The sequence below is a fragment of the Nannospalax galili genome, unplaced genomic scaffold (assembly GCF_000622305.1).
Source record: "Nannospalax galili isolate Female #2095 unplaced genomic scaffold, S.galili_v1.0 scaffold75, whole genome shotgun sequence".
Taxonomy (NCBI): Eukaryota; Metazoa; Chordata; class Mammalia; order Rodentia; family Spalacidae; genus Nannospalax; species Nannospalax galili.
In genome coordinates this window covers 5,586,119-5,613,552 of record NW_008339433.1, presented here as the reverse complement: position 1 = coordinate 5,613,552, position 27,434 = coordinate 5,586,119, and the positions used below count along the sequence as shown (strand labels likewise).

The window sequence follows — 27,434 nt, the reverse complement described above, 5'->3', positions numbered from 1 at the left end:
TATAGGGAGACTCTGTCTCCAAAAGACCCCAAAAAAATGTTATATTTTATCTATGATATCAATTTCTCTTACCTAAAGTTAAACTATCACCTGAGTTCACATGCCCAGTCAAATGTAGAATTAAGGTCCTACTATACTTCCGATTGCTGCTGAAAAGCTTTTGTTGGGTCAAGAATTTGAGCAATATTTTGTTGGGTAATCCCTAGGAGAGCCTTATGGTAGCCAGTTTATTGAAGGAACAAGCAGTTTCCCCTTTCCCTTTCATCACTTTTAAGATTTTATTTTCATTTACTGCTTGTGTGTGTGTATGTGCACCTTGTATGTGTGCATGCCCACTGACATCAGAAGATTTTAGATCTTCTGGTGTTAAAGGCATGAGCAGCTATGAGCCCCCTAACATGGGTGCTGGGAACTGAACTCAGATCCTGGGGAAGAGCACCTAGTCTTCTTACCCACTGAGCCACTTCACTAGCCCTCTCACAGTTTCCTTATACATTCTCCCTCTCTTATCAAAGGCTCTTTGTGAAGATTTCATCAAAGAAGCAAATTTAAGGACGCTCCGGGACAGGGGGGATATGCGTGCATTGCACCCTAGGTTGCCAAGGAGCTCCCTTCTCAAGAGATATGTGGCCTATATGGGAGTAGGAAGAGAGACACCTATCACTGTCTGGGGTATATAGCAGCCACCATGTATTTCTCTGCTTTCTTCCTAAACTCTGAAAAGGAAATGTCATTTCTTTCATTAGATTCTGTAACTCATAAAAGACAACATTTTTCACAGGCTAGAAAAGAAATTAAGTTATTGGTATAAATTATCTGCTCCATTTTCTGACCAGTAATAGCTCAGCCAGTATTCAGACAATCAGGCATTCCTGTTTGCTCAGTACAGGAAAAAGCACCACAACATTCCTGAGATAGGGTGATCCTTCCACCTTAGTCTTCAAGAAATCACATCCTATGTTTCTGTGGATTAGATTTCTCTTCCATGGGTGGGGTGATAGTACTTGATATTAAGTACACATTGACAGTATGTAATTCTCTAGAATTAGAGGTTCCAACGGGAAAAAGTCTCTCCTGAGCTCCATTAATCCTCTAGAGTACAAAGGATAGGAACTGCTGCATAATGCTAATGACATGGAATTTTTAAAAGTAATAGCTGTTAGATGGAAGTGAAAGATAAGAGTAGTTCCTATGGAAAAACTAACAAGTGCATGGTCAATTCTATAGTCAGATGAACTTCTAATTTCTGCCCACCTTCTGTTTGTATACCTCAACTACAAAGCTGTGATCCTACAGGGAACAAAGGGAGGGATCTTATTTTAAGAGGGGCCAATACCTTCCCATAAGCTGAAGTGAAAACCCTAGACAGTACAGAATGAAAAAAAAAAAAAAAACAGAAGGGTCAGAATTCAAGCCAACAGAGAAATGTAAAATATACTGGGTATCCACAGCCCTGAGGGGACAGGAACCAGGAAGACCTATTTTTAAAAACAGCATTTCTTTGTACATTGCTGGGAAATAAATAGTAACAAAAAATTAGAGTAATATTCAGCGTTATAATTTGAATCTATAAACTAAAATACACTTAAACATCAAATACTTGTGAAACAATTTGCAATTATTCATAGATCCAATGAAGATATACTTGCACTTACTGAAATATGGTGTGCATACATTGGTCTCGACAGAAAAAATGCTGCATCATGAGGTGTATGAAATTCATTGCAGAGTACATCAATTGAAGGCACTCGCTTTATATAATCTTCTGTACTTAGATTGGATGCTAAAAACCCACCAAACTGTACTAGGGTATCATGACACTAAATTAAAAATAAGACAAAAAAAAAAACCCAAGTATGTTAACATTTTACAAAACCAACATAAACCTTTTCCAAATGATTAAGATATGTAATTTTAAGAGTATATTGGCTAACAAGTAAAAGAATTCAAATTTTGTTGGCACAGGCACAGGGATCCACAATGGAGGACACTGTATTCAATGAAATAAACCAAGCAGAGAAAGACGATTCTCACATGCTCGCACTTATACATAGAACCTAAAAGAAATGCTGAGTTCATAAACATAAAGACCAAAAGAGCAGGTACTAGAGGCTATGTGTCATGGGAAGGGACAGAGAGGTGGGATCTTGAGTGTCAAACTACAGACACAGATGAGGCAAGTTCTAGTGACGTACAGTGCACAGTAGGCTGAACACAGCTCACAGCTAATTTGTTACATATTTTACAAGGAGCTAGAAGAAAGAAGTTCAGTATTTCCCAACACAAAGAACAAATGTTTAGGGAGATGGATAGTAATCACCAATTTGATTATTTACACATTGTATACATGTACTAAATTATCATAATGTACCCCGTAAAGATGTACAATTGCTAGGTATCAGTTAAAATTGTAAATATTAAAACAAATCTGATGCATTCACTTATCTATATTAACCAAATGTGTTTTTGCACTGTCAAAAAAGACAGAGGAGCGGGGAGAAAACAAACATACATGCTCTAGGCATAGTGACACAAGCTTGTAACTCCAGTACACAGAAGTGAAAGGCACAGAGACCACAAGATCAAGGCCACCCTAAGCTACATAATGAGAGCTTACCAAAAACAAAGACAGAAGGGGGAGGGCCTATGTTTGATAACTAGAAAGGACTCTAGACAGTAACTACAAAAACAACCACATGGTCATATTACAAACAAGATGCAGAGGGCCTAAAAGGGTGACTAATCCAACACTTAATAGACAATTACTCCTCTAAGTTCTAAGCCACTGTTTATCACTTTTTGTCAAACACGTTTACCTAAAATCCCACAAAACAATAAACATATGCAAAGAGAAGTTAACTCTTTTGCCATTAAAAGATGAAAATTGTATTTACAGAATAAATTCATAAACATTAACCATTAAACGTTTGATTAGCCAACAAAATGTGTTTAAGCATTGCCAATCATACTACCAAGAAACAAGAGATAGAATCTACTCTTTTACAACTGAAATTCCAGATTTCCAGATATCAAAAAAGATAAACAATGGCCTTTAACAATGGAGTGTCTAATTAACTTAAAACTTTATACATAAAATCTCCCATACCCATCTCTTAAATATCATAATTTGCCCATAAATAGAGGCTTTGTTTCAGGAACACCTATTTGACAATGGGGGTGTTTCAAACTCCTATGATGTACAAAAGTCACATTTTTCAAGTGACATCACATTCTCCCTTTTAACAGTGTTAAAAACATCTTCCTCAACACAAAAGCCATTTTAACTTACCTGGTCATAGAGCTTTCCCACAAGCTTCAAATGTTTCTCTCCACCTTCCTGAAAAATCACTCCATTCCTCTGCTGAGCCATAAGCAAACAGAGAGGAAGAGCAAGATCGTGATCCAACAGTGCATCCTTTAACCTCTGAGAAGACTTTTTAGTGTTTCTGATCTGGCCAAAATAACCACCCTGCATAAAGGAGGAAACAAATTTATAGCTATACGGTATGTAGTCCATTATCACCTCACTGGAAAAACACAGAAGAAAGCTGAGCTACAATTTTTTAAACACTTCTGGAATAGGAGTCACAATCCAAGCATTTAGGAGGTGGAACCAGGAGGATTAGGAGTTCAAAGTCATCCTCAACTATGCAAGCCAAGTTCAGGGCCAGCTTGGGCTACTTCCCATCCAGTCTCAAAAAACCAGAATAATAAAAATAAAGAGGCATAACATTATTTTAAAACACCAGAATAAAATAAAGCATTTCCATATCCTATATTACCTCTCCTCACAAATTTACTTTCATGATACTATTATCAAGTATAATCTAGCTAAAGGTAACTGTCAATTATGTTCAAACTTTTTCATCTTCCATTTCCCAGCTTCTATTCTCTTATAAAAGATTATTTTTCATTCACTGAAGAGATTTAACAGACTGTGTTAAGACTGATTCCAGTGAGGATAGTAAGTATAATAAAACACCTAGGATTTCTTTTAAGTAATAGGTTATTGTCTTTTATACTGTCAGTATTTTTTTAAGATACAATTACTAGTGTTTCACAACTCTTAAAAAGGAAAGTAAGAGTGAAATCAATTTCACTTTCAATTTAAACAATCATGATTTGCATGGTATTGCATTATTTCCCAAAGAAGGATAATGTTGATAGAGCCAGCAGTCACAAAACTATCAGTTTGTGATAGATTTTGTCAGAAACATTTTCTCCAAATTTCCATTTCCTACATAAAATCTGATTCTTCACATTTGTAAAATTTATCAATCGAAAGTTTGTTGTTGCTGTTGTTGTTTTAAGGAGGGTAGGGTCAGTTTTGATAATGGGTTATGTATGGCTTTTGCATTAGGTTTTATGCACTTATATACTATTTGGATTCTATACTATGACCACACATCTGTGGCAGATGTGTTCCAAAATCCCCAGTGTATAACTCAAACTGCAAAAGCTTAACTAGACACAGTAACATTAATTAGCAACAATTAATAAAACAGAGCTATTAGAATTATTTAATAAAAGTTATGTAACTTTGGTCACACTCTAAATATGTTATTATACTGTATTCATTATGATGATGCCTATGTGATAACCTAAAGGGAAGATGCACAGAGATAAACTGCTGAGCTACTTGAGGAAAGGTTACCTGAATACAAATATACTGTGATAGACAATTGATAGCCAAGACTGCTATCCATACAGCCAATGTGACAACCAAGATGGTTATCACATGACTAATGGGTAGCATACAGAGTGAGGATATCCTGGCCAAAGGGAAGATTCTTGTCCCACAATAAAGGGAGTAGAATGGCACAAGATTTACCCCATTCTACACAGAATGGAGGCCAAACTAAAATTATTATTTATTTCTGCAATTTTTTTCTCTTTAATATTTCAAATTGTGGATAACTGTGTGGTTAAGTAAAATTTTGAAAAAGAAAACCACTGACCTAGAAAGCCCATAGTAATTTGATTTTAAAAACTCAATAAACAAAAACCGCAATTCTCACCTCAGCTTTTAGCTGCTCTCCACCAGTCATGGCCTCTAATTGCTCTGTTGTCATTTCCTCTGTAATTTCGATTCCTGCCATTTTTTGTACCACTTCTTTCAATATAAGCAGGTCAAAACTATAAGACACAAACTATAGTTAAAACTTTGAATATAAAAGTAATAATTCATTATAATATACTGAGTATAATTACTTAAGACAAGTATATTGTAAGGGATAAGATTTTTTTAAAGAAACAACTGCATTCCTAGTACTATATGGAAAAATATTTTATCTTTAATTTTTTCTTAGAACAAATTTCAAACTTACAGATAGATAGCTTACTGAAATTAAAACACTATAAAAATCGCCCTTTATAACCTTTACCCAAACTTTACCTATTTTTATTCATACTCATCATTTGCATTCTTTCCTTCCCATATACTCTGCCTGTCTTTGTGTTTCTCTCTCTCTCTCTCTCTCTCTCTCTCTCTCTCTCTCTCTCTCTCTCTCACACACACACACACACACACACACACACACACACACACTCATTCTCCCTCTTGCCCATTCTGCTCCACTCCTGCGCCACACCCGTAGGCCATGATGCTCTGCCTCACGACCAGTGCAGAAACAATGTAGGCAGCTGACCAGAGACTGAGACCTCGGAAACGCTGAGTACAAAATGACCTTCCCTTTTTATGTTGTTTCTATCAGGTATTTGTCACGATGACAAGAAACTAACATGAAACTTTTTATAGAATGAATGGGAGGGCAAACTATTTAAAGTACTGTCTTTTGGCCCCTACAATTTCTAAGACTGTACATTTGAAGAATGGAGCCACTTGTTTACACAGCCACAGCAGTCACCAACTTTAGTAATTCTAGTACTTCATCTATTGTTCAAATTTCATTTTCATCAACTGCCCCAACAATATTTTTCTCTTCCAATTCAGGATGAGGATGGCCAATGTTTCTTACAGTAGATAGCAACATCTCTAAACAATACAATTAATAAAACAAATAAAGTCATAAAATGATCGTACATGGTTAGAAAAGAAAGTGGGAAAGGAAAAACTAGATGGAAAGAAATGTTCCAAGTTGTGGTACTTAGGCCTGAAGTAAGAGGTTTTGTCCAACACTAAGTGCCTTTCAGTAATGTGTCATCCAGTATACTTTTGGAGAAAGTCTCATACTTTAGCCCATATTAGCCTCTAACTGATACTCCTCCTACTTCAGTCTCCAGAGTTCTAGGATTACAGCCATGGGCCATCACACCTGGGTAGATATGCATTTTAATTTTACAAAGTTTAGAAGTGCCCATGGAAACCACAGCTTGTGATCTCTATAATTTTCTTTAGTTTTCCAAAGGTAAAGGTATGTATATCCATGGTCAAGCTACTAGACAAAAGTACAGCTTTCTAATATTCTTATCAGAGGTTGCTTTTCAACTTGCCTTGCATTCCCTTTAGAGGTTTTTCAAAAATCAGACAGCTCTATGCAAATCAGTATACAAGTGTCAATGTGACAGTCGGATTTTTTAAAACCATGTTTTAATTAAATAGTTACAAATATATATTCACAATAAAATAAAACTCAATTATCGTCTTAAAACTAGCATGTGTTCTCATGGCCTGAGAAAGAAAAGGGTGAAGTGTACAGGAATGACAGAGGTACACACAGTAGAAATAATGTGCTGTCAAGACCAAGTCTATATAATTTTTTAATATTTTATAATTTTATGTGTATATCGCCTGCATGTATGCCCTCAGAGGTCAGAAGACAGCATCAAATCCCCTGGAACTTGAGTTACAGATGGTTGTTAGCTGCCATGTGGGTCCTGGGAATTGAACCCAGGTCCTCTGCAAGAACAGTCAGTGCTCTTAGCTACTGAGCCACCTCTCCAGCCCCAAGTCTGTATTTTAAATTGTCTTCTCTGAAGTCAAAACAGGACTCTGCCAAGACTCTAATACTTGTTTGAAATACCTACAACCTTGTATTTTGTTGTTATTGACTTTCTATCAGAAAGCTTCGGAAAACAATATCCAGTTCAATTATAATTAATCCACAAATGAGGAGGTTTAATAGACTTATTAATTCAAAGTCTAAGCACTGATACTGGCTCAGACTAAACTTCAGTGTTTACAAATAGAGCACAGTTAAATATATAAAGCAGCTGGGCATGGTGACACATGCCCTTAATCCCAGCGCAGGGGGGGATCTCTGTGAGTTCAAGGCCAGCCTGGTCTACATAGTGAGTTCCAGGCCAGCTGGGGCTACAGGGAGACCCTGTCTCAAAAAGACCAAGGGGAAAAAAAATACATAAACGTTACATGTCTCTAAATTCACAGTAAAAAACTGTTTTATACTATATACTCCCTTAAATCAGCATTTTACCAGATACTCAATGTAGTAAAGGTCAATTATTGCCCAGTAGGAAAATAAACAGTGCAGTAGGTTTTGTCATAAGAGGCTACTCAATACACCCTATTAACAATTTACTAAAAAGCCTAATGGTAAATATAAGTTAACTGTCCTTTTAATGAGTTATAAATACAATTTCTTGGGAAAGTGTCTGTATGTATTAAGTGCTAATTTCTCTTTAAAAATTGTGTATGCCTGCAATTCAATACTTGGGAAGCTGAGGGAATATTTCAATTTTGAGGAGACCCTGGGCTATACAATGAGAGACTATCTTTAAAAAATTAATTCATATAAAGTGAAAATCTGTTCAGTTGAATCTACACATCTTGCAAGGTAACAGTCATCTCAACATTCCAAAGCCACCAGAAGTGCTAGAACTATTAAATTTCAATTCCATATAAGTTTCCAAGATTACCTTTTCCCAGCCTTTAACTGATTTGCTACATACTGAAGAAGACCAGCGAGATCAATCGGATATTTACGAAAAACTGCACCACAAAAACTAGCCAGACCTATATAAAGTTAAAAAAAAAGAGAGAGCAAAAATAAAAACAGTCCATGAAACAGAAAGTACATTTAGTATAATTTCAACAAACTCAATTTCTAAAACAAAATGAGGCATTTTTTTTTTTTTGGTCTTTTTTGAGACAGGGTCTCCCAGTAGCCCCAGCTGGCCTGGAACTCGCTATGTAGACCAGGCTGGCCTCAAACTCAGAGATCTGCCTGCCTCTGCCTCTCAAGTGCTGGAATCAAAGGCATGCGCCACCACACCTGGCGGCATGAGTTATTTTTTACTGATGCCAGAGAATAGTTTTACAATCATTAACAGCTAATATTTATTATGCACACAAATGTAAGTACTGACCCAAGCACTTTATATAGATTATCTTATTTAATCCTTGCAACAATCACCTTAGGTTAGCATAAGCCTATTGATGAGGCAAATTCAGAAAAGATGCATCACGAAACTTACTCATGGTCTCAATACATAGGTCTCAGCACATAGGACAGCAGGAATTCATACCTATGTAGCCTAATCAGTTATGACTCAAAGTCACAGACATTACTGACTACATTTAAATAAGCAGTAAAGTATCCAGCCCTCAAAAGTTTTGAGTCAAAAAAATGTCTTTATATCTAGGAACACGCTACTACCTATGGAGAGCAAAATAAAGAAGCAAAGCATTGCTACATGGAGAGCAGACAGATCAATTATAACCAAGATTCCCTGCCATATCCTTAAGGAAGAGGAAACTCCAGGAAGACAAGAGGAGGAGCGTCTAATGATCTGTAGCTTATTTACCAGTTATTTGATAAGTACCTAAATATCAGGCCCCAGTCCTGCCCTTAAGGAGCTTTGAGTCCAGTGGAAGATTCAGAAAACTAAATACCTGTGATGAATAAAGGAAGGGGGCTGGAGACTGGAGAGATGGCTCAGCAGTTAAGAGCACTGGCTGCTCTTTCTCACAAAGGACTAGGGTTCAGTTCCCAGCACACATGTTGCTAACAACAGTCTGTCACTCCAGTTCCAGGGGATTCAACGCCCTCCTCTGGCCTTTGAGTGTATTGCATGCATGGGTGCACTTACATATATACACACAAGGAAAACACTCATAAAATAAAAAGAAACTTTTGTCTTTTTTTTTCTTTGAGACAGGGTCTCCTTGTAGCCCCAACTGTCCTGGAACTCACTATGTAGACCAGGCTGGCCTGGGACTCACAAAGGTCCACCTGCCTCTGCCTCCCAAGTGCTGGGATTAAAGGCGTGTAACACCACGCTGGGCCAGAAATATTTTTTAAAGGTTGTGGGGGAATACAAAAGAGTAGTTAAGACTTGTGGGGAGGAACATTAACATCAAAAATTTTCCAAAGGAAATGACCTCTTAGTTGACATCTAATAAATAAACAGAAGATGGACTAGATGAGGGGAGTGACCATGGAAGGGTACCCAAGTAGAGAGAATTATGTGTAAAAGGTCAATGAAAAGTGCAATATGTCAGTATTAATGGAATCCATAATACTGGCAATGAGAGAAAGATGAGGCTAGAATAATAACAACATGAATCTAAAAGAAATTAACTTGTGGCACTTACTAAATATTTCATGGGCTGGTTAAGCGGTAGAGCACATGCTAGTATGTGTGCGGCACTAAATTCAATCCCAAATACCAGGAAAAATAATCAGATTTTACAGAATAACAGGGAGCCACTTCAAGATTCAGGTATCGGATATGCCAGAAGAAAAAGTTTAACTAGCGCTCTTAAGACCAACTCCTCTCAAATAACAGTAATCAGAAAGAAAGGGATTTCCATCCCAAATAATGCTTCCCCCAATTCTCTCATCTAAGTACTAATCAAGCCTGACTCTGCTTAGCTTCTGAGATCAGACAAGGCAAGGCACCCAGAATGGTACGGCTATAGACTGCTTCCCCGAATTCTACCGTAGTCAAAAATAGTCTCTTGAGCAAAGAAAATTAATAAGTACTACATGAATATCCTCACACAGCCAAGGTCTTGATAATTTGGTAGGACAAAAGCTGAGTGGCTTGATACTCTCAAGAGCTCTTGACAAATAAACCCTTAAAAGTCTGAAAGCAAAGGTAACCAAATATAAAACATGACAATTACCACCCTTAATATTATCAATAGTAACTCTATCCTTAGAAAAATAAAGACGACTTACTCTGAAGCCAGCTTGAAATGGTTGTATCATCGTGTTTCATTCTTTCCTTTTCTGGATTAGCTAAAGCTTCAATGATACAATCTTTCATACATTAAGAAAAAAAATTGTCATGACATCTCTAAGAAAGACCCTTAAAGGGACAAAATAAATTGCCATATCCTCAGGGAGAAATAAAATTGACAATAACTCATTGAAGTATCAGCTCTCCTTTACTAGCCTCTTTGCCATCTCTCAGCAAGGAAGATTCCACCTATATCAAGATATTTGGCAAACCAAGTTTCTCCCTTTATATAGCACAAAGCGCATGCGCGCGCGCACACACACACACACACTCACACACACACACACACACACACAGAAAATAATTCACTTTCAACACTCTTGACTGGCCACACATCAGTCAGTTGAACCAACCAACATTACATGGTTATTAAAAGGAAGTTGGAATAAAAAATAAATCATTTGCTATTTAGCTATAGTGACACTGAAGTCTGTGCATTACTTCACATTAAAGGATACAGGCCAAGACATCATAATTCAATGATGTGAGGTATTTCAACGAATCTACTACAGGCGTTATTAAGTTATCATATTTCTGTATTTGTGATAAGATCTGGAAGACAGTAACAAAGAATTGTTGCATTAGTTACATAAAAAAGGAATGTCTATTCACCTTCAAATTAGAACTAACAATTCCAGGGAGTCTAAACACACATTTTGGAATGATAGAGGCTAGTTCTGTTTTAAATGATTTATAGTCTTTATAAAAAAGAAAGGTAACAGTATTACAACTAAACTATAGTGAAATGCTATTCAAATGTTTCTAAAAATCAATAGCTCAATAGATCAACAGTATCTCTGTTCTGCACTACTAAAAAACTAGATCAATGTGTTAAATATATTGTGTAGTAAGTTTTGCTTTTAGCATAACCTGGCATTTCATTTGCTTTTTTCCCACCTAAAACTACCAAACATTTAAAGGCTATATCATTTCATTTCCACTTGACTGACTGAACGACAATCAAAATTTTTAAAAAATCCCTTAAAAGAACATTAATTTTAATACATACATAATCAAACAAAATAGTTGGATTGCTGTGGCTCAACTTCCCAATCTGTCTTCCTGAAGGTTTGACATTTTCCTTGGTCAGACGTCTATAAAGAGAGAAAAGTGGCAGGGTTGTCTTAAGCAGAATTGCTCATGCTGTTGATAAGATCTGTTGTATCATAGGACTGAAAGTCAGTCCTTTCACAAATACATGAAATGGATCCACGTCCACAACTGCAGTTAGCATATGCTCTGTGGCACAAGTTGGTCTCTCTGAGAGAATTTAGAGTTTACATACTTAACTTTTGTAATATGCATTTCCATCTTAATACTAATAATCTAATAGAGATAAAACCCTTAAAGTACTCTACAAGTACACAAAAAATTTTTATAAAAGAATCATAATTATTTTAGATTTGTAGGGATTTATTTATCAGTTCAGAGATTATGATATCAAATTGGCTATAATATACTGATTGCCTCATGCCATCTGGCTCAATGATGTGAACACAGAAATAGTTATTTCTTGTTGCATTCTTTAATAGAAAGTTCTCTACTTTTCTTATTCAAGGTAGACCATTTGTAAAATAATTTTTACTTCTTTCCTTCCTCTTTATCTCTTCTACTACTCAACATATTTGTCCCAAGATTCTGAAAATTGATATCAGTGAAACTCTTAAAGCTCAAAATAATTATACAAAATCTGAAACTTCTGATTTATTATTACATAATAAATCCACAAATTCAAAACATAATACAGGGCCAAACATGGTGACACATGCCTTTAATCCCAGGACTCAGGAGATCAAGGCCAGCCTGGTCTACATAGCAAGTTCCAGGCCAGCTTGGTCTACAGGAAGACCCTGGGTCAAAAAAATGAGGCATCCACATATGAACAAGTTAAAGGAAAGAAGCTTTCTAAAATGAAAATATATCCAGTGTCACAAAGTAAAATAAAAATATATGAAGTAAATTATAAGTTCAATTTATAATTCAAGAAATGTAACCATTCTCAAAATAACAATATAATTATGTTAATGGGGCTTCTGTGACAAAACTAATCTAACAATTACAATGATTTCATCAATACTGTTTCCTCCTTTATTTCCCCAAGGCTTATTTCTCCCTCTCCCCTCCAATGGAGAAAAGAAATGACTGCTTTTAAATCTGGGCTATATTCTGTTCCACCCTCAAAAGAATCACCACCTGTCTCTACTTAAACACTGAACACTGCTTCAGTTAGTTCTTGTACTTGCCAAGGCTGTTAACCCCTCCCCCTCCCACACACACAGTTTTTAATTCTAGTCCCTTCTGCTTCACTTCTCCAAGGGGAAAATAAACAAAACTAAAGAAATATTTTCTGGGTAATACCCATAGTGTTGTGCACATAAACAATCAATGCACACTTGTAGAAAGAATGAATGTTTGCCTCAGAGTAATACAAGGTTTTCAGCAGTTTTTAAAACTTATGAAGTTATACAAATATTAATACATTCTACTTTCAAGGGGAAAAAAAGCAGCAAACTCATAGTGTTCAAGTTTGGTGAAATAGTTACAGCTTAAAAATGTAACAAAAATCCAAGAATATTAAGAATCCTGAACATACTGTTTGGCACTAAATTAGACTTATTCATATATGCACTCATTCATATTAATGTGTACTATGACAAAGTGCTAAAGAATACAAAAATGAGTAACAGTCCTTGCTCTCAAGCCTGACTTTGCTAGCGACACAGATTTAAAATCATTTTGCAAATGTCCATATTCATTTTCATTTGTTTTGTTTGCCTGAGACACCTAGGTAGTCCAGAGAGGACTCAAACTCAAAACTCTCTTTCCTCAGCCTCCTGAGTGCAAGGAATACAGGAATGTGCCACTAATCTTGACAATTTCTTTCAAAATATACAAATTTGAGAACAGAATTTATATGCTATCAATAATATTAAAAGTGGGTATAATATATTCACATTGCCTTGAATATACATAAAACTATCAAGAAGGATAAATAATCTAAATATGTGCAACTTTTATCCCCTATGATAAGAGAACTGAGTGGACAGAGATAGGGATGAGACACACCTTATCTTTTTTTCAAAACAATTGTGTATGCTGTATTGTACACGATGTATAGGCATTCTAGAACAATTCAGTCAAGCTAATTAAGAGTCCACCACCTCAAAAACTTTACTGTGGTGTGAATATCCAAAAGCTATTCTTTTAGGAAATTTGAGATACATATTATTAACTGTGGTCACCACACAGTATAATAGATGGCTATGATGCATTCCTCAAGTCTAAGCAAAACCATGTATCCTTTGAGCAACACGTCTCTTTTCCTTCAAATCACTCCTTTCCAAACACTTGTCATGCTGATGATAACCATCATTCCCACTTTAAAAAGAAGTAAATTCTGTCATTCACAACCTTGACAAAGCTGGATGACAATGTGGTAACTGAACTAAACACAGAAAGATAAGTACTGTATAACACTTATAATGTAGAATCTGTACACCTCTTTATATTTACTGAAATTAAAACCAAGAGATCATATAGTTTTCGAAACTTTTATATAACCACAAAAAGAGAAACAAGCATAGTAATTAATGTACCTAAGCTGAATGTCAGCATGATTTGCATAAGGTAGACTGCCGACACAAATCAACTGTTCGGCAGTGTGTGCGAGGGAAAGTTCACAGAGTTGACAAGGGAGCACTCGCTCCATGGATGAATCATCAGGTGGAAAGAGAAAAGTGGGGTTAGGGAAAACTTGTACAAATAAAGGAAACCACAAATATATGCAAAGCATGTAAAACTAAGGACACCATGATACATTCAGTACATTTATAAGCTTTTTCAAACTTGAGGCCCTGACACAAGCTAGATGCAACAAAGGAAAATATATCCAAACATAATTGGGATTAATATGAAGAAAAATAAAACTTACTTCATGATATATTTGGCTCTGTCTATTGTTTGAGCTTTAACTTTTACTAAAAGTGGGTGACTGTTATAAGTTTCATTCTTCCACTGGCCATAGAGACGGTATCTTTAAAAAATGATGATACAGAATTAGGAACAATTATATGCTTATAGGTAATAACTGGAATTAATTACGAGCAGTTAAAATTATGAACATGTATTTACCTATGCTGATAGGGAAATGTTTTAAACATTCCCCATAGTTCCTCAGACATACAAGCATTGCAGTCCATCAAAGAAAGAGACGGTAATAATACCTGGTCAGTAATGCTAAGTAAACAGCTAAGAATAACTTCCTAAGAAGAAAGCAAGAAAAATTACTTCATTAAGTGATCCATATCAATACACCCTCAAAATAAAAAATATGACAATCTTAGATAAATTATCATTTTTTAATCTTATAGGGCACAATATTTAATTCCCCACTCTATCATTTTCTTTTCTCCATATAAGACAGGATATGAGGTGCAAGACGAAAAGGACATGACAAGGCAGTGAGGGATTTTGAACTGTCTTCCTTTACAGTATGCTACTCTTCAAAAAGAGGACGTTAGTCTTAACAGAAAATTTAACTGAGTTGCCAAAAGCTGCATTAGCATGTAAAGTACAAATTCTTTACAACGTTTCTTACCGTTTTTTCTTTGTCTTCTTGCTTGCTTCCATCAGACTGAAACTAAAATTTAAAAAGTTTAAATGTTATGCTACTACACATATAGCTCATAATTACTCTATACACACGTATTTGAAATCCAGTGCATTACTAACCAACATTTTTAAATTTCATCTATATTTCTAACCTCTAAATCATTTTCAATACCCATGAATTTTCATTATTTTACTTGTTTCTTGTCTGTTTGAACTTTTGTAGACCTGCTTTCACCTCCGAAGTGCTGGATTACAGGTGTGCACACACCAGGTTTTTGTGGTGCTGGGGATCAAAGCCTGGGCACAGTACATGCTAGCCAAGCACTCTGCCACCTGAGCTACACCCCCAGCCCTAAGTATCAATTCTATGAACCACTTATTTTCTCAAGCTCATCCTTAATATTGTTTAATAAAATTGTAGCCAGGACAACCAATTATTTACAATGTATTTATATTTCTCGATCTAGATTTCCTTTATAGAATCAATAAAATCAAATATCAACATAACAAAAAAAATCAAAATTAAGTAAATCAATTTAAATCTGTATTTTAATATACTACCAAAGTGCCTACTGAAAAATAAGCCCAAAATATTAATTATAGTGCTGACAAAGACAAAAACATTGCCTAACATGTGTGGACTGAATTTTAAAATGTGGGTCCTTCTGTATTATCCCAATATGGACTGAATCTTGAAGCAATATATTTGACAATGTTGTCTGCTTTATTCAAAAGGAAACAGAAAGTGACAGCTGTATGTAGGCATGTGGCTAAAGCGCCAACACCTAAGGACAATCTAGACCTTGTGGGAACAATTTAGCTCAGTATGAAGAGAGGGAAGGCACACAGCTGTAATTCCAGCACGGGGGAGGTAGACACAGGTTGATCTCTGTGAGATCAAGGCCAGCCCGATGTCTGAAAAAGACAAAAAAAATCCAAATTTTAAAAAGAAAAATATCATTAAACTGAAGAGTTTAAAAATGAAAAGACAAAAAAGGCAAACCAGACAGTTAAAAAAGAAATTTCAAAAATTGCCTGATTAAAGGCCTTTGACCAACAATATACAAAGAAAAGAACTCAATAATAAAAAGATAGTCCTAACTTTACAATGAGCAAGAGATACACATGACAAATAAGCACGCAAAAGGATGTTCGACATCACCAGTCACCAGTAAGATGAAAGTTGAGGATGTGGAAGAACTGAAAGACTACGACAATTGCTCTCAGGAATGCAAAATGTACAGACACTTTAGAACAGTTTTGCAGTTTCTTAGCGTTAAACATACACTTACTTATTCTACTAATAAGCACTGCTGGCAACACAAAACCTTATGCCTCCCAAAAGAAAATACAGATATTCAAAGTAACTCCATAATAGCCCCAACTAGAAATAACCTAAATGCCCATCAACTGGTAAATGTATAAGTGACAATGTTTCCATATAATGAAATATTATTCAGCAAAAGGAAATACTGACACATTCAACAACCAGGATGAATCTCAGAACATTAAGTGGAAGAATTCGGAAAAACCATATCTACAATTCTATTTATATGCAATCTAGAAAAAGTAAAACTTTAATGACAGAAAGCCTATCACAAGTTGAAAGAAATCAGCAATAGATAAACTGACTTTAAGGGAGCAAGAGGGAACAGTATGCCTGAGTAAAGAGCGCACTGATTATTTGTGGTGGTTATGGCAGTGGGTGTATTTGTCAGAAGTCATCAAATTAAGGCATCCCAGCCTGGAGACATTTATTATATGTACCTCATAGCTGATATTTAAAGGCCAAATATATCCTAATTGTTTAAGCTGAGGTAGTAACCTGAAGGGAGTACAGAAGAGACTGAGTTACTGGAAGTATTCTATTTCTCAGTTGGGGTAGTAGACACACAGGTATTTACTTTGGAAAACGTCACTGAACTGTACAATTACAATTTATATATTTTTCTGCATACGTAATTTATTTCAATGAAAAGTTTACTTGAAAGGGAAGTGACTGGATCACAGCTCCACAACAGAACACATCCTTAACATGCACAAAGCCCTAAGTTCAATCCCCAACACCAAAAAAAAAAAAAAAAACTAAAAAGTCAAATAATAGGCTCTCAATAGCGGTTGGAAAGATGTAGTACAGCTAATAGCAGTGATTCAAAATTGAGCTGAGAAAATAAGTAGAAAATAAAAATAAGTAAGGGAAAAGAACAGCAAGCAATTGCTAGTTATAAAGGAATTCAAAATGTGGACACTTGCCAAAAGATTTTCCTAAGGGAGGTATTTGACAATAATCTACCTAGATCTGGAGTTTTGTACACACATACAAACAATAATGATTAGGACACCTCAGACTTTGCATTAAACTTTACTCAAGAAACTCTTCTTAAATTAAGTTTATTTTTGTTTCTAGAAATACTCATAAAAACAAGTATACTAAAACATTTTCATTCGAAATTTAAATTTTCTACCATGAAGAAAAATCTTACTAACCTCCTTCATAAATGACTTGCCTATGCGCACGACTTTTGCGAATAAAATGGGATCGTGAGAAAGGTGAGGCCCAAGGTAACAGAACATACTGAATACATCCCTCCTCAGATCTTCAAAGCTTTCTGCTTGCTTTGGAGCTCTCTGGTTTTGCAAAGCGTTAATGGGTGAGCCTTTAGCACCTTTAGGAACGCCAACTCTACAAAGAGAAAAAAAATTTAGAAATCTACGCACTATACAATACCATCTTACACAAACGTTTTATTGCTCTTATTTGCTTGGATATTTTACTCGTAATTAACTTTATTATATCGAACAATTCAACTGGCAAAAAATAAAAACAATATTCATCATGATCACATTCGAAGCTCAGAGGAGAATGTTACAAGACAGTAACTTAAGTAAAGGAAATCAAACTAATATAGATTTTTCAAGTAACATCTAACAGATGAACTGAGGCTAAACTCGGCTAGCACCACGAATTTAGTTATGGTTATGAGACGTAAGGGATGGACTTCAGATATACTAGAAGATGAAGTAAAACACTTCTCAATGTGGGTTGTACTACCTACACTGAGTATGAGGTATGTTGTAGGGAAGGTAAGCTGTACAATCAAAGATGTCATACTAAGAATGGACAGCATGCCCAGAGTTCTCACCTGCTGAGCAGGTGTCCCACTTTGAAGTCACAGGGGTGTCTCTGAGAAGAAGCCATCACGATCTACAGCCCAGGTGGCACTGAAGATAGCAGCCAGTAGCTATGCACAAGTCACAAGGCTGGGGCTTTTGAGGGAGGCTCTGTTCTGTGGGGCTGAAGCCAAAGCTGCTGCTGCCAATACTGCTCCTGAGTACCCTGCAAGTGGCTGACATCTGCAGGACTATTTCTACATTAGGGATGATCAGAAGGGCTGCACTAGTAAATTTTCGACAGCAGCCTGACAGGCAGAATGGCAAAGTCCTCACTCAGAGCCACTGAACACAAGATAGAGGAACAATTCACTAAATTAAAAAAAAACTAAAGAATTTTCTGCCTCTCAAGAGAACAGGAAATGTCAAAAACAACAAAAATGGAGTTTTCGCTCTCAATAAAGCAAACCAAATCTAGAAGCTTAACCTATACTTTTCTTTTACAATTTAAGCTGTAATGTTCATACACATTCTAGAAGACCTAGACATTAGGAAAGATGTCAAATAAATACAGCTGACACACATTGTGAATATTTCTTAGGTTTTGAGAAGTGCACTAATTGGCTCGATTTTAGGACAAATGACAAATACACAGGCCAAATGACAAACACACAGATCTCTTTAGTAGTCCTAAACTATCTATATCTCAATGCTTAGTAAAGTACATAGTAACGTACCTTCGGTAGAGAGGCTCGATAGTTATGTGAATGAGCTTGCAAATAGCAAGGGCTATTAGTTTATGAGCAGCTGCATAGTATGGGGGCATCTGATCCATAATGTTCTGTGCATGCTGCCAATCACCAATCTTTAACAAAGCTTCCAACAAACCAAGTTTTTGGTTGTCAGGTGGCTAAAAATGAACAGGCATAACATACTTGAGATACAGGAATCAAGAAATCTTAATGTTTGTTTTTTCTCTCTAAAAATTTAAGTACCAAAATAAATAGTTGTCATTCCTAGACCATTAAACAGTGTTTTCCTAAATTTTGAATTTTCAGCTACTGAAAAAAAAATCTGCTTCTGCCCATTAAGTACATACATAGGTATTATAGTTTATAAACTTAGAACCAAGTTCAACTCCAAGTTACACTGTGCAACAGGCAACTAGAATTTATTCAACTTTGAGAATCCCTTTAGGATTTGAAGGCTATTTATTATATATACAGCAAAAATATAGTTGATATAGTCTGTGATTTTTCTTACATTTTGAAATTTACACAAGACGAAAAAAAGCAGCCTTCTTTGTGAAGGAATCATTCAAGTTGAAAACAAATCACTTTAAAAATAACACTTTATTATTTTTATGTTACATGTATGAGCATATTACATGCATGTAAGTGCACCAGTGCTGTGCAATCCTGGTGGTGGTCAGAAGAGGATGCTGAATTCCCCTGAAAATGGAGTTACAGATGGTTGTTAGCCACCATGTGGGTGCTGGGAATCAAAGCCAGGTTCTCTGCAAGAGCAGCCAGAGCTCTTAAGCACTGAGCCATCTCTCCAGGTCACCAAAATGTATCACTTTTACAAAATGAAAATCCTCTAAATCAAGATTTAGCATAAGCAATGCTAAAAAAGTATGCTTCCTAAGCTGATTAACCATGAGAATTTGAATTTCCTGACTCTAAACAATGTTAACTTGACTATGCTGAGTGGTATACCTTCCCTACCTTTTCATCTTCTTTTTCCTTTTCTTTCTCTCGTTCATCAAATTTTTCAGAAGACAATACAACCATTGTAAGCTTTCTAACAATCTGCTTAGCTTCCACAATTTCTCGCTTATATTCATCCATAATGCAATTATCAGCTGGAAGAAGCTAAAAATGGTAAAATTTCATAAAACAGTTAATATAAACAGCTTACTCATAAAAAGCAAACAATATTAATTGATAAAACTGTATATAAGAACTCTGGCTTTAACTTCTATTAGTTCCCTTCCAAATAAATTTTACTCAGTTGTTAAAATTTATGAGTTAGTATCTGAATTTTGTACACATTTCTTTTGTGTATGAGTGCTCTGCCTGCATGTATGTAAGTGCACCACATGAATGCAATGCTTGTGGAGGCCATATAAGGACATCATGTCCCCTCGAACTGGAGTTACTACAGGATGGTTGTGAGCTACCATGTGGGTGCTGAGAACTGAACCTAGGTCTTCTGGAAGAGCAGCCAGTGCTCTTAAGTGCTAAGTCAGCTCTCCAGCCCCCTGAGTTGTGTACAGAGGGTAAAATGCATCATGTTTTTTGTGTGTTTAAAGTCCTAAGTTAATATTACAGTGATGTTTACCCCTGAACTTATTAAGATAGCCAAGAAAATATGTACCTATTCCACTGAAAATACTGGAGGGATGGGTGGCTCAGCAGCAGAACAAAGTTTGCCTAGCATGAATCAGGCCCTGTGTTTGACCTCCAATAATACAAAAACACAACAAACAAAAACTATGTACTTTTCCTTTAAAATTCAAACTCCAAACTAAATAAAGTATAATACTTGGATCAAATTTTGAAGAGGTGAACTGCTAAATTACATTAAAGGGTAGATTTGAATATTCTAATTTTCAAAAACAAAAATTCTTAATAACTTGGTATCTCAAAACAAGTCATAGATCGGTGTAGGGGCTGAGATCTCAGCAGACTGCCAGAGTGCCTGTTTGGGCCTCCCTCTGGCACAGGGGCTGAGAACTCAGGGGACCTCTCTGAAAGTGCCTGGATCCTGCCTCCACATGGTGTGTGTGAATGAAATGTGATCAGTCAGCCTCCTGCTCCTGCCACTATGCCATGCCTGCCCTCACCAAGATGGACTCTATCCCCCTGGAACTGTAAGTTAAAATAAACGTTTTCTTCCTTAAGTTGCAAAAAAAGTCATAAACTAGTTTCTAGATAAATAAAAAAGAGAAAGTAGTATGTATCTAATCAACCCTCCATTATGAAAAAGGGTTGATTATCTCAAATCTAGCCACCTTGTATAAGTAGAAGATTGTTAATATAAGCATTTCATATAATAACCTTGACACAAACAAAAATACAAAAGCATTAGTTTCTGCTAGGCACTACAGTGAGGTACAAGTGTTTCTACCCCTGTAGAAATACATAATCTAGTTCAATACCTAGGGCTGACGCAAAGTAAATAATCAGTGAACAATAAAAGGTGAAATATGAAACACTGTATACTTCATCCTATTTGCTATGGACTTATCTAAGAGATAAATAATAAGAATTTTTTCATTCTGTACAACAAATACTCTTACATTATTCATAAGACTAGCGGGGGTCCTTATCTTTTACCTAGATGACTATAACTGCTTCTAATGGATAAACACTATGCTGTTGCCTATATTTATCTCAACTTCCAGGTCTGTGTATTTTAAGAATATATTAGCTTGGTACATGTAAAGTTAGAACTATTTTGTCTTCTTAGTGAAAACAATTTTATTAAGTGACACTGTTTTCTGGGGTTTTTTTTCCCCTTTTCGCTTTTATTTTTTGCAGTGCAGGTGCTCAAATCCAGGACCTCGAATATGCTACACCGCCTTTAGCCTTTAGCTCCTTTTACCAGAAGTTTCTTCTGTGAAGAGTAACAATTTCCCTCACTTTTACTTGTAGTGGTATTTTGTTTGGAGGGTTGTTTTCTTTTTGTTTTGTTCTGTCTTATTTTTGAGACAGTGTCTCCCTGTATAGCCCTGACTGGGCTAGAACTTGCTATGTAAACAAGGCTGGCCTTGAATTCCTGCCTCTGCCTCCTCTGTGACATGAGTCACCACACCTGGCTTCCTTTCAGTATTTCTTGATTCCTGCACTTTAGCTGTATCTAGCCTAAACATTAAACTGGCATATTAAACCCAATCTGACAAACTTTGTCATGTTCAGGGCAGAGAGAACTTAGTCTGTTTGCATTTATTATTGAACTGAAGCACGTGCATACTGAATCCCATTTTCATTTTAAATCTATTTTTATGCCAGATTACATGTCTTCAATTTCTCCCTCTTCTGTTCACTTCTCCACATTTTCAGTTTACAAAACCACTTTTATTTAAATCCTGAATGGCTCACTCCATCCACCCAAGAGAAAAACCTAAACTATCTACTGAACAGTTAGTCCCAACCTGCTTCTCCATCCTCATTACTCCTGCATACCCTCTAGGCTCCAAAGGCTCTGAATTTCCAGGTATCCTTTATATGGATAACACAGCTCTTTCAAGTATGTTCCCTTTATCTTTCTACCATTTAAGCCTGAAAATATCTACTCCTCTAGGAGGCTCTCAATTCAACCTCACTAGATGGAAAGTGTTCCAGTTCTGCCCTCCTCCCACCCCCAAAGAAATGTGATCACTATCTATTATGAGCTCCCACCACAAAGTACTTTTTTATGCAAGGCAATTTTTTTCTCCCTTGTTACAATGTTACTGTTTCCGAAGTTAAAGGCTTTTAAATTCAATTCTCTAGCCACAGTATATGAAGATAGGTAAGAGAATTTATAAATGATATCAAAGGCAGCCAAGATTGCAATTTTGAACAGCTTTAAGTCCATATATATCCTATCACAGAAACTAATAAAACACTGTACTGTCCACTTGAGCTTCCTAAACTGGCAGCTAAACTGTTGCTGAACTAGAAGTCACCCATGGCAACCACAAATACGTCTAGATCCAGAACCCAGCAATAAAGCAAAATAGCAGTCATTTATTGCAGAGTAAAAATAGAGAAAGAATTGTAATATACTGAAACTAAAAGTACAGTAACATTTACCTAGAAGTATCTAAACAATCCCCTATTTCCAATAAGTCATATATAAAAGAGAAAGCATAATCCACATCGTTTAGAGTTTAGCCTTTCTCCCGATTAGATAAGCCCTAGTGATGATTAAAAGAACTTGAACTATATACCGACCTTGAATTCTGTTAACAGTGACTAAAAAAAAATTCAATTTCCATAGTTGATCAAAGAAGAGAATCTTTTAAGTTTATAAAGTTGACAAACAATGTATTATGCCTTCAAAGAATAAGACTTAGGAGTCTTGAGCCAATTATAAGGCTGCCTACTCCTCATTCCTACCTCTGAAATGGACAAGCAAAAATGGCCAGCACACTTGACTTACGTGTACATAAAGATCGTCTAAATCAATGAGATTAAATTGCAGAAGTACGGCTGCAACTCTGTATAAAGATGACGGCGTCTCACCACTTGGTTCCTGGAAAGAAAAGAAAAATTTCTACTTAGGGTATAAAGAATAATTTAAAAAATCATCTTTTCTCTGCCAATAATCAAGAAAATTTGAGTAATGCAAAAATAAACTTCACTGTTTTCATTATCAAATCAAATATCTGAGTAGTGGAACAAAGATTATGCCAGTAGCCTGAAGCATCTAATGAATGCAAGAAAACAGTTTTGACCATAGGCATCTTTTACAATGCATAATATCTGAATAAAAGCCATGACATGAACAGAATGTGAGGTTTGAACTGTATAATATTTTGGCTGCATTTCTGTTTAAACAGGTTTTCTTTTTTATTTCGCTTTTTCAAATAGCTCTCAGTGGACAGTCAGAAGGGTAAGACTAACAAATATGGACATACAGAACCATCTGTGTTTGCTTCATACTCGCTCCTTAGAACTTTATTTCTTCAATTTTATCCTAAGTAAATCTACTTGCCACTGACTTCCTCTTCAAAACAGGTAGATAAGTCAACGTATTAAAATGCAAAATAGCAAAGTAAATCCCAGCTTAGGAGGACCTTATCTACAAATATAAAGATCTTTGAATTCTAATGACACTGAAGCTAATCTTTAAGCTTTTATGGAAAAAAAAACTGGCAACAATTGATGAAATGTAAATGAAAAGCAAGCACTAAGTTTGGCATGGTGGCATACTAGGGAGGAGGGGGAACTCGTTGAGAATTTTTTTTAGGGAGGAGCTACACAAGACAGAAACACAAGCACAATTGCTTACTCCCTCAGGTATTAGCAGCCTGCACCAGGAGTGTGGGCTTCTATCATCGCAGCCATCACTGAGCTGATGTGCAGATAGTAGGCAGACATTTTGAATGTCGCAGCATTCTTTCACCCCAAAGCAACAACTTCATTCTCCAAAAATAACTTCCCTGAGTGCTATAAGCTTTAAAAAAAAAAAAAAAAAAAAAAAAAAAAAAGACTAGATTCTATCTCTAAAAGTTGACTGGTCATTTTTGCCTGTTGTCCACTGCTTCTGTGAAGAGACAGCTCTCAAGCTCCCCATGACCCCATTTTCAGTTACTTCCTGTTGTTCCCATCTACAGACACTTCCCCCATCCTCTGTTAAATTTCTATTTTGGAGACAGAGTCTTGCTATGCTCTCCAGGCTCATCTTGTATCCTAGACTGAAGTGAACATCCTACTCAGAAGAGTTGTGACTACAGCTACAAAGATGCAGCTTAGTCTTGTCTTAGTCCATTAATAACAATGTCACGTATCCAGCCAAGTGTGCTTCTTGAATACTACTGGCCAATTAGGCTGTCTCGTCCATTTCATCAACTAATTCCTAATCTTCTGATCTCCAAGATCATATATCTCCTCTCTCCCTCAGATGATGGTTCTGGTTTCTATTTCAATGAGAAAATCAGAGCCATCAGTTGGGGTTCTATAAACTCCCACAATCACACACATCAACAACTATATCTAAAGACACTGGTTTCCCAGTGATTATAGGTAAACTCTGCTCCTATTTAAAGTCAACCCATCTATTATCACTAAGCTTCATTCTGTTTGTCTTCTAATGGTCACTTATATCACCAGCTTCCCTCATTCTACTCATTTACTCCTATTAGCATAGAAATGTGTTCTCTCCTATCTGTACAAAAAAAAATCCAAAAAATTTTATCTTCAGCTCACTTCAGCTGATATCCCATTTGTCTGCAACTCTATGTAATAACTGCTTTACAGAGTCGATTCTCACTGTCTCCAATCCCACTATTTCCTCTCCCTTGTCCTCGTTATTTACCCTAGGCTGGCCTCAAATTTGAGATCCTCCTGCCTCAGCCTCTTGAGTGCTGGGATCAAACCTGTGAATCACCAAACCTGACTCTTCCCATTTTCTCTTAAAATATAATTCCAACAAATAGCTAGTTTTTATTTCCTTGATAATAAATCTAAAGTCACATTTCAGTCTTGGAATGACTTATCAGAAGCATTTGACAATGTTAATTGCTTTTTTTCCCATTCAGTTTCTAAGATGATATATTCTTTTTGTCTTCCTCTTCTCTTACATGGTTTTCTACCTTCTTCGATGGTACCTCCTCATCTCCCAGTCCACTTAGTACTAAGTGTCTCAGTGTTCAGTTCTTGAGTTACCTGTCACACTGTGACCTAATCGTTGGTGTTTACATTCAGTATCACAACCTTTAATAATATCTTCATTCGTCTGATATACAAGTTTCTATTTCTAGCTCAATCCTTTCTCTTAAACATCAGATCAATACATATCCAGGTATCTATTATAATCCAATTACTTGTCAGACACCTATGGCTGCTATTTACACTTGGATATCCAACAGATATTTCGAACTTAACACATCAGCAAGTGAATTCTGAATTCCATCTGAAAATGTCCCCTATCTCAGTGGATGGTAACATTATCTTTTTATTCAGTCCAAAAGAATCTAAAATAGTCTCCACTTTCTCACATTCTGCATCCAATTCATCAGCAAACACTACTGGATGTACCTTCAATATATATTCAGAATTTTGTAAACATCCACTGCTACCACAAGTAATCAGATGGAGTCTTAGAAAATTTCACTCAACACAAGCATGTACATACTTGCTTCTGCTGACTGTCCCATTCATGCTCGCTGTCAATGTGTCTCTCTGCCTCTGCCCTCCATTCTGCACATACACACTCACTCACGTCACCACTGATGGTTGCTACTAAATTAAGACTTTACCCTGACTAGCTGGTAATTAAGAGGAAAAAGTAAAGCACTTGTTCTGACTTTCTAGTAGGCATTAAATTTCAAAGAACCCAAACAGCCCAAGTTGATATGGACCAACTCTTCTTTGTTGAAGAATAACAACTAATAATAAGTGTACAGGGCATGAGAAAATTGGTAAATTAACACTTTAGAAGTCCTAAGTAAAACAAGGGCTGAAGCAAGTATTATCCATGGATTGTAAAACCTCTCATGTGAGGTTGAGGAGGAACTGAATATTCACATGTATCCTATCACTCTACAGAAAATTTGCTATTGATGGGGAAGCGATGGATAACGGAGACATCAGACTGTCACCAAATTACTAAATCATTTAAAGACAGACATTAGATGTTATGCAATATGAAGCATACAATGTGTAACGTGTCAAATATTTTGTTTTTTAATAGTTTAGTGGAATATAATCAAGACTTTAGACCTGATTCCAAGTATATTTAAAAAAATACAAAGACAAAGAACAAATCAAGACAGCCATGAAAAAAAGTAACTAGATAAAGTCCAAAGGCAGAGTCTCTGAGGGAATGATATCATCAACCATTCAATGCCATTAAATGTTGGGTATGTTCTAAATTAAAAGAGATTGAAAATATCTTGATAAGAAAATGTCATGTGTAGTTTTGGGGTTCATCATATGAACTTGTAAGATACATTTTGGGGACAACTTGGGAAAGTTGAATACAATCTGGGTTTGTTACATGACAGTAAAGTTGTTAGTTATGAAACTGGCCATCGTGGTTATATAGAAAAATGTCCTTACTCTTTAAAAAAATTCATGTTAAGGAGGAAATTCTCAAACATCTCCAAAGAATTTAATGATATATCAACATCTTACTCCTTCACGTACACTTCAAAATGTTCATAATGGAATAAAAAAAGACAAACACAAGAAAAAAAAACTAAGTTAGATGATACCAAGTCCCAACTCTAAACCTTCCATTGGCTTACCCAATATTAAAGCCAAAGATCTTGCACTGTCTGTGTGATCTGATCCCCTCCCCAACTCTTACCTCATATACTGCCTTCTCATTCAGTCATTCTAATGTAACCACTGGCTTCATTGCTATTCTTCAACAAACCTGGCATGCTCACATTTTAGGGCCACTATGCTTTCCTGGAAGTTCTCCAGTGGGTATATGCAGTTTACACCCTTGCATCCTTTACACTCTTTACTTAAATATCACTTTTTCAAGAAGTTCTACATACTACTCGATTCAAAACTGGTAACTTCAACTCTAGAACTCCTCAGCTTCTTTATCCTGCTCTGTATTTTTCTGTTTCCTGGACCACCTTCTAATATATAATTTATTAACAATGTATAACAGTATCAATGCAAGGATTACTGATTAATTTAAGAAATTTTCTGTAGATAGCCCCAGAATCTAGAACAGTATTTTATACCTACCAGTTACTCAACATTTCTTTTTTTTTTTATGTGTATGTATGTATTGCCTGCATGTAAGTGCACCCGTGTCGTGCAATGCCAGTGGAGGACAGAAGAGGCTGTCGGATCCCCTGGAATTGGAGTTACAGG

At 36.1% G+C, this 27,434-nt stretch overlaps 1 protein-coding gene across 3 annotated transcripts in view; it reads right to left on the bottom strand.

Annotated features, from left to right (window-relative positions):
* Thoc2 (THO complex 2) overlaps positions 1–27,434 on the bottom strand; it is a 114,824-nt gene that overhangs the window by 34,645 nt on the left and 52,745 nt on the right. For all 3 annotated transcript variants that reach the window (XM_029563967.1, XM_029563968.1, XM_008833920.3), the window contains exons 9-22: positions 23,038–23,130; positions 19,614–19,760; positions 18,624–18,796; positions 17,263–17,458; positions 14,762–14,803; positions 14,296–14,426; positions 14,096–14,197; positions 11,174–11,258; positions 10,623–10,716; positions 10,104–10,184; positions 7,837–7,933; positions 5,019–5,136; positions 3,290–3,469; positions 1,656–1,820 (exon numbers count right to left, since the gene is read on the bottom strand). In XM_029563967.1, coding sequence (XP_029419827.1) covers positions 1,656–1,820; positions 3,290–3,469; positions 5,019–5,136; positions 7,837–7,933; positions 10,104–10,184; positions 10,623–10,716; positions 11,174–11,258; positions 14,096–14,197; positions 14,296–14,426; positions 14,762–14,803; positions 17,263–17,458; positions 18,624–18,796; positions 19,614–19,760; positions 23,038–23,130 — 1,704 coding nt within the window. The remainder of the gene's footprint in view (positions 1–1,655; positions 1,821–3,289; positions 3,470–5,018; positions 5,137–7,836; positions 7,934–10,103; positions 10,185–10,622; positions 10,717–11,173; positions 11,259–14,095; positions 14,198–14,295; positions 14,427–14,761; positions 14,804–17,262; positions 17,459–18,623; positions 18,797–19,613; positions 19,761–23,037; positions 23,131–27,434) is intronic.